The sequence below is a fragment of the Staurois parvus genome, unplaced genomic scaffold, assembly GCF_062004578.1.
Source record: "Staurois parvus isolate SC_StPar_1 unplaced genomic scaffold, SC_StPar_1.0 ptg003145l, whole genome shotgun sequence".
Taxonomy (NCBI): Eukaryota; Metazoa; Chordata; class Amphibia; order Anura; family Ranidae; genus Staurois; species Staurois parvus.
The window spans coordinates 4,907-20,874 of NW_028320941.1; the positions used below are offsets into that span (position 1 = coordinate 4,907).

General features: G+C 34.9%; 1 protein-coding gene across 1 annotated transcript in view; it reads left to right on the top strand.

Moving 5' to 3' along the window:
• The first annotated feature begins 578 nt into the window (after positions 1-578).
• LOC149428546 (tubby protein homolog) overlaps positions 579-15,968 on the top strand; it is a 30,258-nt gene continuing 14,868 nt past the window's right edge. Inside the window, exons 1-4 of the mRNA XM_089667277.1 lie at positions 579-1,288; positions 4,470-4,591; positions 6,892-7,083; positions 9,647-9,759. Of these exons, the coding sequence (XP_089523403.1) occupies positions 1,276-1,288; positions 4,470-4,591; positions 6,892-7,083; positions 9,647-9,759 (440 nt within the window). The 5' untranslated portion in view covers positions 579-1,275. The remainder of the gene's footprint in view (positions 1,289-4,469; positions 4,592-6,891; positions 7,084-9,646; positions 9,760-15,968) is intronic.

Here is a 15,968-nt window from a genome sequence, read left to right on the forward strand (position 1 = left end):
CATTCCCTTCCTCATACCTCACCCGTTCCCTTCCTCATCCCTCACCCATCCCTTCCTCATCCTTCACTCATTCCCTTCCTCATCCCTCACCCATTCCCTTCCTCATCCCTCACTCATTCCCTTCCTCATCCCTCACTCATTCCCTTCCTCATACCTCACCCATTCCCTTCCTCATCCTTCACTCATTCCCTTCCTCATCCTTCACTCATTCCCTTCCTCATCCCTCACCCATCCCTTCCTCATCCCTCACTCATTCCCTTCCTCATCCCTCACCCATTCCCTTCCTCATCCCTTGCCCATCCCTTCCTCATCCTTCACTCCTTCCCTTCCTCATCCTTCACTCATTCCCTTCCTCATACCTCACCCATCCCTTCCTCATCCCTCACTCATTCCCTTCCTCATCCCTCACCCATTCCCTTCCTCATCCCTCGCCCATCCCTTCCTCATCCCTCACCCATTCCCTTCCTCATCCCTCGCCCATCCCTTCCTCATCCCCCATTTATTCCTTGCCCTGGTCATCTTGTGATGCTGATGCCTTTTGGTCCACAAATAGTAACGGGCAGTTTTTACAGAACCCAAATTCTTCTACTTCTGCCACCTGCTGTAGGCTTGTTGAGGGTCACTGACTCAGGGAGTATTCAATACAGAGACTGCCAGGCAAACAGGATTTTCAGAAGGATCCCCGGTGTCAGCCTTTCCCTCAGCAGAAACCTACAAATTGATTTGCATCATTTTCCTTCAGAGTCTTCCCCTTCATATCTCCTTCCAGCTGACTCGTTAGGTGGATGGACAGATCAGAAGCTTTTACAGCTGAGTTGCATAAACCTGACTCAATTCCCAAAGCCAAGACGTTATTGTCACTCAGGTCCAATCAGATTGGAAAATTAAAGCCAAAACGGTAACAATAAAGATCCTTATCTTCGTGTTGAAGCTTTGTGGGTTGAGCCTTTAACTCCACCAGAAATAGTGAGGAGTCACTCCCTCGTCTTTGGTGTCACATAAAGAACAGGCACTTTCCTTGGTGTGCCCGCCATTGATTGGTGCTCATGGTTGGTCGGCGAACGATCCCCCATACACACAACACAGACAATACATTGATCTGACCCATCATCCTTCCCTACAGGAATCGACGGTCCGGCTGCTTTCCAGGACGAAGCTCAGGACACGGGGAGCCATGTGCAGATCCTGACGGTGGGACAGTCCCCTCAGGAGGAGGACGAGAAGGAGACGGCAACCGGCGGACAATCGCAAAGCAAGCAGGACCTGAGGGTGACCATGCAAAAGAAAGGTGAGCAAATAAAACGGCCTGGATTGTAGGGAATGCTGCCATTGTACCCGGCCCTGAGGAAGGGGAGTGTGTGGCCCCCGAAACGCATTGCTCTGCTCGTCGTAATTAGTTGAATAATAAAGTTTCTGGACTCCTAAAGTGATTGTAAACCCTTCCATATCCCCAGAGAAGTGATCCAGTCTATTGCTCTGCAGTCCTCTCTCTCCTCTCCCCTCCTCTCCTCTCCCCTCCTCTCCCCTCCCCTCTTCTCCTCTCTTCTTTTCTCTCTTCTCCTCTCTTCTCTTCTTTTCTTTCTTCTCCTCTCCTCTCTTTTCTTCTTTTCTCTCTTCTCCTCTCCCCTCCCCTCTTCTCCTCTCTTCTCCTCTCCTCTCTTCTTTTCTCTCTTCTCCTCTCTTCTCTTCTTTTCTTTCTTCTCCTCTCCTCTCTTCTCTTCTTTTCTCTCTTCTCCTCTTCTCTTTTCTCTCTTCTCATCTCCTCTCTTCTTTTCTCTCTTCTCCTCTCCTCTCCTCTCTTCTTTTCTCTCTTCTCCTCTCCTCTCCTCTCTTCTTTTCTCTCTTCTCCTCTCCTATCCTCTCTCCTCTCTTCTCTTCTTTTCTCTCTTCTCCTCTCTTCTCTTCTTTTCTCACTTCTCCTCTCCTCTCCTCTCTTCTCTTCTTTTCTCTCTTCTCCTCTCCTATCCTCTCTCCTCTTTTCTTTACTTCTCTCTCCTCTTCTCTTTTCTTCTCTCTGCTCTTCTCTCTTCTTCTCTCTCCTCTTCCCTCTTCTCTTCCCTCTTCTCTTCCCTTCTCTTCTCCTCTCTTCTTCTCTCTTCTCTTCTCTTCTCTTCTCCTCTCCTCTCTTCTCTTTTCTTCCCCTCTCCTCTCCCCTCCTCTCCGTTCCCCTCCCCTCTCCTCCTCTCTCTTCTCTTCTCTGCTCTTCTCTCTTCTCTTCTCCTTTCTTCTCCTCTCCTCTCCCCTCCCCTCTTCTCCTCTCTGCTCCTCTCTTTTCTCATTTTTCTCTTCTCTTCTCCTGTCCTATGCCCTGCCAGCAGTGACCCCTGTCCCCTTCCCTGCCAGCAGTGACCCTCGTCCTCTGCCCTGCCAGCAGTGACCCCTGTCCTCTGTCCTGCCATTTGTGACCCCTGTCCTCTGCCCTGCCAGCAGTGACCCCTGTCCTCCGCCCTGCCAGCAGTGAGTCCTGTCCTCTGCCCTGCCATTTGTGACCCATGTCCTCTGCCCTGCCAGCAGTGAGTCCTGTCCTCTGCCCTGCCATTTGTGACCCATGTCCCCTTCCCTGCCAGCAGTGACCCCTGTCCTCTGCCCTGCCAGCAGTGACCCCTGTCCCCTTCCCTGCCAGCAGTGACCCCTGTCCTCCGCCCTGCCAGCAGTGACCCCTGTCCTCCGCCCTGCCAGCAGTGAGTCCTGTCCTGTGCCCTGCCATTTGTGACCCCTGTCCTCTGCCCTGCCATTTGTGACCCATGTCCTTTGCCCTGCCAGCAGTGAGCTTGTCCTTTGCCCTGCCATAAGTGACCCCGTCCTCTGGTCCTCTGCCCTGCCAGCGGTGACCCCTGTCCTCTGCCCTGCCAGCAGTGACCCCTGTCCTCCGCCCTGCCATTTGTGACCCCTGTCCTCTGCCCTGCCATTTGTGACCCATGTCCTTTGCCCTGCCAGCAGTGAGCTTGTCCTTTGCCCTGCCATAAGTGACCCCGTCCTCTGGTCCTCTGCCCTGCCAGCGGTGACTCCTGTCCTCTGCCCTGCCAGTTGTGACCCTTTCCTCTGCCCTGCTGACCCCTCTCCTTAGCTCTGTTGTCCCCTATCCTCAGTTCTGCTGGCCCCTGTGCCCTGCCCTGGTGACCCCTGTACAGTTTTCTGTTGACCCTTGTACACTGCCCTGCTGACCCTTCTACACTGCCCTGCTGACCCTTCTACACTGCCCTGCTGACCCTTCTATGCTGCCCTGCTGACCCCTGTACGCTGCCCTGCTGACCCTTGTACGCTGCCCAGCTGACCGCTGTACACTGCTCTGCTGACCCCCTGTACACTGCCCTGCTGACCCCTGTACGCTGCCCTGCTGACCCCTGTACGCTGCCCTGCTGACCCCTGTACGCTGCCCTGCTGACCCCTGTACGCTGCCCTGCTGACCCCTGTACGCTGCCCTGCTGACCCCTGTACGCTGCCCTGCTGACCCCTGTACGCTGCCCTGCTGACCCCTGTACGCTGCCCTGCTGACCCCTGTACGCTGCCCTGCTGACCCCTGTACACTGCCCTGCTGACCCCTGTACGCTGCCCTTTTTTATTGCACTCCCACATCAGAGAGGCTGGATCCGGCGGTGCTTGTGCCATAGACAGCGTCCTCATCATCCATCTTAGCTCCTGCATGAAGGCTGTGCAGCTCCTCACTAGGGCCCCATTCACACCTGCGCGACACAACACGGTTTTCGTGGTACAGCAGAGGGCGGCCTATTCACTTGAATGGGCTTCTCTATGCGCGACAAATGCACCAAAGTATCCCCTGGACGTGAGCTCACGTGTCTTTGCCATGCGTGACAAAATGCGTGTTTCTCCAGCAGAGTTTGGGATGTTACTAGGAAATAAGTGCGATGAAGGTTCGGGCGCATTTTTAACGTATTTCTGGAAGTGCGCGCCGAGATGCGCATATCTGCGCGCGTTCCTGTGAATGGCGCCTAAAGGTGGCCATACGATGGAGAAATTTGTGGTCAATCTAGATGCAAAAAAGTTCTTCACAGATTAACCCCTTCCATCCGGCCCTGGCGCTGCTTTCATAGGGTCTGTACAGCCGGCGGGCAGGAAGGATCGCCAGTCATGTGACCCATTGTGATCGGCTTCTTGCATCCTTTTTACAGCATAGCTCAGACTGGGGGAGGGAGAGGCAGCACCAGGAGCCAATCAGGAGCATGCTGACAGGAGGAGAGGGCAAAGTGACGTGGAGATGAGCTCATCAGTCTTCTGGGGAGGGACAAGACCTGTAAGCGCTACTAAACTGCAGCAGTGAAATGCCAGGTCTGCGGCCTGCCAGACAGGCCTGTGCTGCGTGACAGAGTTGTGTGAATCTCAGAACTGGATGGACAACAAGTCTTTTTGAATCTCTTTTATATGTATTTATAGGTTTGCCTAAAACCGGATTAGGCTTGTAAATGCCATGTGAATGAGCCCCCAATTCCTGTCTGGTGTCCCCCCCCCAGGTATATCCAGCAGCATGAACTTCGATGAAGAAGGAGACGAGGAAGATGAAGACAGCTCAAGTTCCTCCCAACTGAACAGCAACACCCGGCCCGGCTCCGCCACCAGCAAAAAGTCCAACAAGGTGAGGAGCACCTTCAATCTGATTGGCTCCGGGACTAAGACCAATGAGCATGGTGGGCAAAAGTACCAGAGAATTTTATATCGAAGGCCACGACTTTCCCCATTTTTATCGAAGGCCACAACTTTCTCCATTTATATCGAAGGCCACGACTTTCCCCATTTATATCGAAGGCCACGACTTTCCCCATTTATATCGAAGGCCACGACTTTCTCCATTTATATCGAAGGCCACGACTTTCCCCATTTATATCGAAGGCCACGACTTTCCCCATTTATATCGAAGGCCACGACTTTCCTTATTTATATCGAAGGCCACGACTTTCCCCATTTATATCGAAGGCCACAACTTTCTCCATTTATATCGAAGGCCACGACTTTCCTTATTTATATCGAAGGCCACGACTTTCCCCATTTATATCGAAGGCCACGACTTTCCCCATTTAAATCAAAGGCCACGACTTTCCCCATTTATATCAAAGGCCACGACTTTTCCCATTTATATCGAAGGCCACGACTTTCCCCATTTATATCGAAGGCCACGACTTTCCCCATTTATATCGAAGGCCACGACTTTCCCCATTTATATCGAAGGCCACAATTTTCCCCATTTTTATCGAAGGCCACAACTTTCCCCATTTATATCGAAGGCCACGACTTTCCCCATTTTTATCGAAGGCCACGACTTTCTCCATTTATATCGAAGGCCACAACTTTCTCTATTTATATCGAAGGCCACAACTTTCCTTATTTATATCGAAGGCCACGACTTTCCCCATTTATATCGAAGGCCACGACTTTCCCCATTTATATCGAAGGCCACGACTTTCCCCATTTATATCGAAGGCCACGACTTTCCCCATTTATATCGAAGGCCACGACTTTCCCCATTTATATCGAAGGCCACGACTTTCCCCATTTATATCGAAGGCCACGACTTTCTTCATTTATATCAAAGGCCACAACTTTCCCCATTTATATCGAAGGCCACGACTTTCCCCATTTATATCGAAGGCCACAACTTTCTCCATTTATATCGGACGCCATAACTTTCTCCATTTATATCGAAGGCCACAACTTTCTCCATTTATATCGAAGGCCATAACCTTCCCCATTTATATCGAAGGCCACAACTTTCCCCATTTATATCGAAGGCCACGACTTTCCCCATTTATATCGAAGGCCATAACTTTCCCCATTTATATCGAAGGCCACGACTTTCCCCATTTATATCGAAGGCCACAACTTTCCCCTTTTATATCGAAGGCCATAACTTTCCCCATTTATATCGAAGGCCACAACTTTCCCCATTTATATCGAAGGCCACGACTTTCCCCATTTATATCGAAGGCCACAACTTTCTCCATTTATATCGAAGGCCACAACTTTCTCCATTTATATCGAAGGCCATAACTTTCCCCATTTATATCGAAGGCCATAACTTTCCCCATTTATATCGAAGGCCACGACTTTCTCCATTTATATCGAAGGCCATAACTTTCTCCATTTATATCGAAGGCCATAACTTTCCCCATTTATATCGAAGGCCATAACTTTCCCCATTTATATCAAAGGTCATAACTTTCCCCTTTTATATCGAAGGCCACGACTTTCTCCATTTATATCAAAGGCCATAACTTTCCCCATTTATATCGAAGGCCATAACTTTCCCCATTTATATCGAAGGCCACGACTTTCCCCATTTATATCGAAGGCCACGACTTTCCCCATTTATATCGAAGGCCACGACTTTCTCCATTTATATCAAAGGCCACAACTTTCTCCATTTATATCAAAGGCCACAACTTTCTCCATTTATATCGAAGGCCATAACTTTCCCCATTTATATCGAAGGCCATAACTTTCCCATTTGTGATGGCTTAGGGAAGGGTTAAAAGGGTTTTCTTATAGCCCTCTTTGTTCATTTGGGGAGATTTCCCTTCACTTTCTGCCCTGTAGAAAAAAAAAACAGGAATTGAGAGGAAATCCCTTCCTGTTCTGGTGACAACTCTAAACTTTATATTTCTCACCTCAGAGACAGTGGTCACCAGGACAAACACATGTTCTAACCTTTCGCCACTCTATCCAGAACTGTTTAAAAAGTTTTAGTTTTGGGAACACTATAAGTAGCTTAGTTGTAACTAAATCCACCCAAAACTGATGCAGGAGGTCTGACTTCAGAGGATAGCATGACACATTTTTCATCGAGAGGTTAGCAATGACACAACATGCACTTCTCTCTCTATGTACTTCTGTAAGAAATGACTCTCTTTGGTTGGTTAATTAAGTGTTTGTTCCCCTCAGGAGAGCGCCGCAGCACCGAGCCCACAGACCAACGAACCGTCCATCGACGTGGAGGACCTGGAAGAGTTCTCAATGCGGCCGGCCCCTCAGGGAGTCACCATTAAGTGCAGGATCACCCGGGATAAGAAGGGCATGGACCGGGGCATGTACCCCACCTATTACCTCCACCTGGAGAGGGAAGACGGCAAAAAGGTCTGTGATGTTGAAGGGTTTAAGGAAAGAGACCATTTTTTGTTTTGCTGAAATGTTGGGGAAAAAATTGGAACACTTAGATGAAATTATGCCATTAGGTGAAATAGACTCAATGGGAAAAGCCAATGGGATAAGTCAAAGGGAAAATGGTGTCAATGGGAAATGGAGTGAATGGGAAAATGGTGTCAATGGGAAATGGAGTGAATGGGAAAAGCCAATAAGAAAGGTCAATGGGAAAATGGTGTCAATGGGAAAATGGTGTCAATGGAAAAATGGAGTCAGTGGGATAAACTAATGGAAAGTCAATTGCAAAACTGAGTCAATAAAAAAAGCCAATAAGAAAAGTAAATGGAAAGTGGAGTCAATGGGAAAAGTCAATGGGAAGATGGAGTCAATGGGAAAAGTCAAAGGGAAAATGGTGTCAATGGGAAATGGAGTGAATGGGAAAAGCCAATAAGAAAGGTCAATGGGAAAATGGTGTCAATGGGAAATGGAGTGAATGGGAAAAGCCAATAAGAAAGGTCAATGGGAAAATGGTGTCAATGGGAAAATGGTGTCAATGGGAAAATGGTGTCAATGGGAAATGGAGTCAGTGGGATAAACTAATGGAAAGTCAATTGCAAAATTGAGTCAATAAAAAAAGCCAATAAGAAAAGTAAATGGAAAGTGGAGTCAATGGGAAAAGTCAATGGGAAGATGGAGTCAATGGGAAAAGTCAAAGGGAAAATGGTGTCAATGGGAAATGGAGTGAATGGGAAAAGCCAATAAGAAAGGTCAATGGGAAAATGGTGTCAATGGGAAAATGGTGTCAATGGAAAAATGGAGTCAGTGGGATAAACTAATGGAAAGTCAATTGCAAAACTGAGTCAATAAAAAAAGCCAATAAGAAAAGTAAATGGAAAGTGGAGTCAATGGGAAAAGTCAATGGGAAGATGGAGTCAATGGGAAAAGTCAATGGGAAGATGGAGTCAATGGGAAAAGTCAATGGGAAGATGGAGTCAATGGGAAAAGTCAATGGGAAAATTGATGAAGCCTATGGGATAAGCCACTGGGAAAAACCAACAAGAAAAGTCAATATAAAAATGGAGTCAATCGGAAAATGGAGTAAATGAAAAATGCCAATGGGAAAAGTCAATGGGAAGATGGAGTCAATGGGAAAAGCCAATAATAAAATTCAATGGGAAAATTGAGTCAATGGGGAAAACCAATAAGAAAGGTCAATGGGAAAATGGAATCAATGAGAAAAGTTAATGGGAAATGGTGTCAATGGAAAAATGGTGTCAATGGGAAAATATAAACAATGGAAAATGCCAATAAGAAAAGTCAATTGCAAAATTGAGTCAATGAATAAAGCCAACGGGAAAAGTCACTAGGAAAATTGAGTCAATGGGAAAATTGATGAAGTCTATGGGATAAGCCACTGGGAAAAACCAACAATAAAAGTCAATATAAAAATGGATTCAATGGGAAAAGCCAATGGGATAAGTCAATGGGAAAATGGTGTCAATGGGAAATGGAGTGAATGGGAAAAGCCAATAAGAAAGGTCAATGGGAAAATGGTGTCATCGGGAAAATGGAGTCAATGGGAAAAGCCAATGGGAAATGGAGTCAGTGGGATAAACTAATGGAAAGTCAATTGCAAAACTGAGTCAATAAAAAAAGCCAATAAGAAAAGTAAATGGAAAGTGGAGTCAATGGGAAAAGTCAATGGGAAAATGGAGTGACTGGGAAAAACCAATAAGAAAGGTCAATAGGAAAATTGTGTCAATGGGAAAAGCCAATAGGAAAAGTAAATGGGAAAGTGGAGTCAGTAGGAAAGTTGAACCCTAGTCAGAAAAACTTTCACTTAAACATCTTCCACAGAAGCTATAAAGAATATAAATCCACTCAGTGGGCACCAAATGCCTTTACAAACCCAGATATTACCTTATAAAAGCAGCAGTGGTACTTTGTTGGAGATTCTCAGGGTCTGCATCAAATTGCCCGAAGTGCTCAACTGGTTTATGGCTCCCGAGGTTCCTTTTAACTCTCCTGGGTCTCTTCTTTTTATTTGATGGTTTTTTTCCCCCCAGAAATAGAAACAGTGAAAAAAGTCAAAACATTTGTTTTGACTTTTTTCATTGTTTGTATTTATATAAATAATACATAATGTGTAAATAAATAAAAACAATCACGTGCAAATAATCATCAAATACACAAATACTGAAGAACACAAATACTGAGGGAAGGACTCTGAGGGCCCAACTGAAGAAGGAGCACCCCCCATCGACAAAGCCCAACAGTCTCTATAGGAAGAGCAGCCTCAGCCCAGGCTCCGTCCAGGCCACCCACCGACGCGTTTCGTCCCACCCACAGGGCTTAGCCATGGAGGTTGTCAATACATATTATTGTGCATTGTGGGAAAGCACAATTGAAAATATTTGTGGCTGTGGGTGTTATGTGGAATATTCCGGAGGGGGGGGGGTTGTGTTCCAGTTTAGAACTGATTTTGTATTGTCTCCTCTTTGCTTCCTGAAGGTCCAGAAGGGGGTTTTAGTGTCTCGAATATATATATATTTTTCAGGTATTTCTATTGGCTGGGAGGAAAAGGAAGAAGAGCAAAACCTCCAATTACCTCATCTCCATCGATCCGACCGACCTCTCCCGGGGAGGGGAGAGCTTCATCGGCAAATTGCGGTAATAATATGGGAGGGATACATCGAATAAATGTCCATATTTTACTGGGACCGATCTCCACCCACAATCGGGAGAGTAAGTTCAGTATCGATCAGGGAACAACATCCGGAATTCATCAAATCTGATGACAACCTACCTGTCCATTCCATCGTCGGGAAATCTTCACCAGTTGCAAACGAATCTTCAGAAAATGCGGCGAAATCGCAAACAAAACGCTCGATTTTAAAGGCTTGGCTCACACTGGATGCGATTTAAAATCGAGCGTTTTGTTTGCGATTTCACCGCGTTTTCTGAAGATTCGTTTACAACTGGTGAAGATTTCCCGACGATTTCTTGCGTTTTCCATTGCGTTTTGCAGTGCGATTTCTAATGTAGTCTATGCACCTGAAATCGCAACAAAACTGCAGAAAAAGTCATACAAGAACTACTGTTGAAACCGCGCTGCGGCAAATCGCGTATGTTTCCATATGGAAGAGAAATATTTTTGCAACATATTTAGAAAAAAAAATATACATGCGACATATATTTAAAATATATTGGCCACGCGAATATATTTTAACGTATTCCAAAAATGTAAATTAAAATATATTTTCTGAAGGCAGATATTTAAAAATATATTTTTTAAAATATATTTTCCAGATATTTTTGAACATCTAAAAAAATGCTTTTAAACATAGATTTTTAAATATACTTGTAAATGCATTCCAAAAATGTAATTTAAATGTATTTTCCAAAGACATATATTTGAAAATATATTTTTAAAACATATTCTTCAGATTTTTTTTTAACAGATAAAAAAGTAATTTCAGCATATATTTTTACATATATTTGTAAATGCATTCCAAAATACACTTTGAAATATATTTCCCAAATATATTGAATTATATTTTTGAAATATATTGAATATGGCCAAAATTTTAGTATTAAATTGACATATATTTGAAATACTACAATTTTGGCCATATTCAATATATTTCAAAATATATTTCAATAAATAAATAAATATATATATGTACTGCATGTTAAAATGTGTTTTTATTACAAAATATATGAAAACTATTTTTAAAAATACATTTTCAAATATACCGTAGGTCTTTAAAAATACATTTAATCTACATTTTTGGAATGTATTTAGAAATATCTATATAAAATACATGTTAAAATGACTTTTTTATATGTTAAAAAAAATCTGAATAATATATTTTAAAAATATTTATTTTAAAATATATTTTTCATATATTTTGATAAATAAATAAATATATATATATACTGCATGTTGAAATGTGTTTTTATTACAAAATATATGAAAAATATTTTAAAAAATACATTTTCAAATATACCGTATGTCTTTAAAAATACATTTAATCTACATTTTTGGAATGTATTTAGAAATATCTATATAAAATACATGTTAAAATGACTTTTTTATATGTTAAAAAAAATCTGAATAATATATTTTAAAAATATATATTTTAAAATATATTTTTCATATATTTTGATAAATAAATAAATATATATATATACTGCATGTTGAAATGTGTTTTTATTACAAAATATATGAAAAATATTTTAAAAAATACATTTTCAAATATACCGTATGTCTTTAAAAATACATTTAATCTACATTTTTGGAATGTATTTAGAAATATCTATATAAAATACATGTTAAAATGACTTTTTTATATGTTAAAAAAAATCTGAATAATATATTTTAAAAATATATATTTTAAAATATATTTTTCATATATTTTGATAAATAAATAAATATATATATATACTGCATGTTGAAATGTGTTTTTATTACAAAATATATGAAAAATATTTTAAAAAATACATTTTCAAATATACCGTATGTCTTTAAAAATACATTTAATCTACATTTTTGGAATGTATTTAGAAATATCTATATAAAATACATGTTAAAATGACTTTTTTATATGTTAAAAAAAATCTGAATAATATATTTTAAAAATATATATTTTAAAATATATTTTTCATATATTTTGATAAATAAATAAATATATATATATACTGCATGTTGAAATGTGTTTTTATTACAAAATATATGAAAAATATTTTAAAAAATACATTTTCAAATATACCGTATGTCTTTAAAAATACATTTAATCTACATTTTTGGAATGTATTTAGAAATATCTATATAAAATACATGTTAAAATGACTTTTTTATATGTTAAAAAAAATCTGAATAATATATTTTAAAAATATATATTTTAAAATATATTTTTCATATATTTTGATAAATAAATAAATATATATATATACTGCATGTTGAAATGTGTTTTTATTACAAAATATATGAAAAATATTTTTAAAAATAAATTTTCAAATATACCGTAGGTCTTTAAAAATACATTTAATCTACATTTTTGGAATGTATTTAGAAATATCTATATAAAATACATGTTAAAATGACTTTTTTATATGTTAAAAAAAATCTGAATAATATATTTTAAAAATATATATTTTAAAATATATTTTTCATATATTTTGATAAATAAATAAATATATATATACTGCATGTTAAAATGTGTTTTTATTACAAAATATATAAAAAATATTTTTAAAAATACATTTTCAAATATACTGTATGTCTTTAAAAATACATTTAATCTACATTTTTGGAATGTATTTAGAAATATCTATATAAAATACATGTTAAAATGACTTTTTTATATGTTAAAAAAAATCTGAATAATATATTTTAAAAATATATATTTTAAAATATATTTTTCATATATTTTGATAAATAAATAAATATATATATATACTGCATGCTGAAATGTGTTTTTATTACAAAATATATAAAAAATATTTTTAAAAATACATTTTCAAATATTACTGTATGTCTTTAAAAATACATTTAATCTACATTTTTGGAATGTATTTAGAAATATCTATATAAAATACATGTTAAAATGACTTTTTTATATGTTAAAAAAAATCTGAATAATATATTTTAAAAATATATATTTTAAAATATATTTTTCATATATTTTGATAAATAAATAAATATATATATATACTGCATGTTGAAATGTGTTTTTATTACAAAATATATGAAAAATATTTTTAAAAATACATTTTCAAATATACCGTAGGTCTTTAAAAATACATTTAATCTACATTTTTGGAATGTATTTAGAAATATCTATATAAAATACATGTTAAAATGACTTTTTTATATGTTAAAAAAAATCTGAATAATATATTTTAAAAATATATATTTTAAAATATATTTTTCATATATTTTGATAAATAAATAAATATATATATATACTGCATGTTGAAATGTGTTTTTATTACAAAATATATGAAAAATATTTTAAAAAATACATTTTCAAATATACCGTATGTCTTTAAAAATACATTTAATCTACATTTTTGGAATGTATTTAGAAATATCTATATAAAATACATGTTAAAATGACTTTTTTATATGTTAAAAAAAATCTGAATAATATATTTTAAAAATATATATTTTAAAATATATTTTTCATATATTTTGATAAATAAATAAATATATATATATACTGCATGTTGAAATGTGTTTTTATTACAAAATATATGAAAAATATTTTAAAAAATACATTTTCAAATATACCGTATGTCTTTAAAAATACATTTAATCTACATTTTTGGAATGTATTTAGAAATATCTATATAAAATACATGTTAAAATGACTTTTTTATATGTTAAAAAAAATCTGAATAATATATTTTAAAAATATATATTTTAAAATATATTTTTCATATATTTTGATAAATAAATAAATATATATATACTGCATGTTAAAATGTGTTTTTATTACAAAATATATAAAAAATATTTTTAAAAATACATTTTCAAATATACTGTATGTCTTTAAAAATACATTTAATCTACATTTTTGGAATGTATTTAGAAATATCTATATAAAATACATGTTAAAATGACTTTTTTATATGTTAAAAAAAATCTGAATAATATATTTTAAAAATATATATTTTAAAATATATTTTTCATATATTTTGATAAATAAATAAATATATATATATACTGCATGCTGAAATGTGTTTTTATTACAAAATATATAAAAAATATTTTTAAAAATACATTTTCAAATATTACTGTATGTCTTTAAAAATACATTTAATCTACATTTTTGGAATGTATTTAGAAATATCTATATAAAATACATGTTAAAATGACTTTTTTATATGTTAAAAAAAATCTGAATAATATATTTTAAAAATATATATTTTAAAATATATTTTTCATATATTTTGATAAATAAATAAATATATATATATACTGCATGTTGAAATGTGTTTTTATTACAAAATATATGAAAAATATTTTTAAAAATACATTTTCAAATATACCGTAGGTCTTTAAAAATACATTTAATCTACATTTTTGGAATGTATTTAGAAATATCTATATAAAATACATGTTAAAATGACTTTTTTATATGTTAAAAAAAATCTGAATAATATATTTTAAAAATATATATTTTAAAATATATTTTTCATATATTTTGATAAATAAATAAATATATATATATACTGCATGTTGAAATGTGTTTTTATTACAAAATATATGAAAAATATTTTAAAAAATACATTTTCAAATATACCGTATGTCTTTAAAAATACATTTAATCTACATTTTTGGAATGTATTTAGAAATATCTATATAAAATACATGTTAAAATGACTTTTTTATATGTTAAAAAAAATCTGAATAATATATTTTAAAAATATATATTTTAAAATATATTTTTCATATATTTTGATAAATAAATAAATATATATATATACTGCATGCTGAAATGTGTTTTTATTACAAAATATATAAAAAATATTTTTAAAAATACATTTTCAAATATTACTGTATGTCTTTAAAAATACATTTAATCTACATTTTTGGAATGTATTTAGAAATATCTATATAAAATACATGTTAAAATGACTTTTTTATATGTTAAAAAAAATCTGAATAATATATTTTAAAAATATATATTTTAAAATATATTTTTCATATATTTTGATAAATAAATAAATATATATATATACTGCATGTTGAAATGTGTTTTTATTACAAAATATATGAAAAATATTTTTAAAAATACATTTTCAAATATACCGTATGTCTTTAAAAATACATTTAATCTACATTTTTGGAATGTATTTAGAAATATCTATATAAAATACATGTTAAAATGACTTTTTTTTATGTTAAAAAAAATCTGAATAATATATTTTAAAAATATATATTTTAAAATATATTTTTCATATATTTTGATAAATAAATAAATATATATATATACTGCATGTTGAAATGTGTTTTTATTACAAAATATATGAAAAATATTTTAAAAATACATTTTCAAATATACCGTATGTCTTTAAAAATACATTTAATCTACATTTTTGGTATGTATTTAGAAATATCTATATAAAATACATGTTAAAATGACTTTTTTATATGTTAAAAAAAATCTGAATAATATATTTTAAAAATATATATTTTAAAATATATTTTTCATATATTTTGATAAATAAATAAATATATATATATACTGCATGCTGAAATGTGTTTTTATTACAAAATATATGAAAAATATTTTAAAAAATACATTTTCAAATATACCGTATGTCTTTAAAAATACATTTAATCTACATTTTTGGAATGTATTTAGAAATATCTATATAAAATACATGTTAAAATGACTTTTTTATATGTTAAAAAAAATCTGAATAATATATTTTAAAAATATATATTTTAAAATATATTTTTCATATATTTTGATAAATAAATAAATATATATATATACTGCATGCTGAAATGTGTTTTTATTACAAAATATATAAAAAATATTTTTAAAAATACATTTTCAAATATTACTGTATGTCTTTAAAAATACATTTAATCTACATTTTTGGAATGTATTTAGAAATATCTATATCAAATACATGTTAAAATGACTTTTTTATATGTTAAAAAAAATCTGAATAATATATTTTAAAAATATATATTTTAAAATATATTTTTCATATATTTTGATAAATAAATAAATATATATATATACTGCATGTTGAAATGTGTTTTTATTACAAAATATATGAAAAATATTTTTAAAAATACATTTTCAAATATACTGTAGGTCTTTAAAAATACATTTAATCTACATTTTTGGAATGTA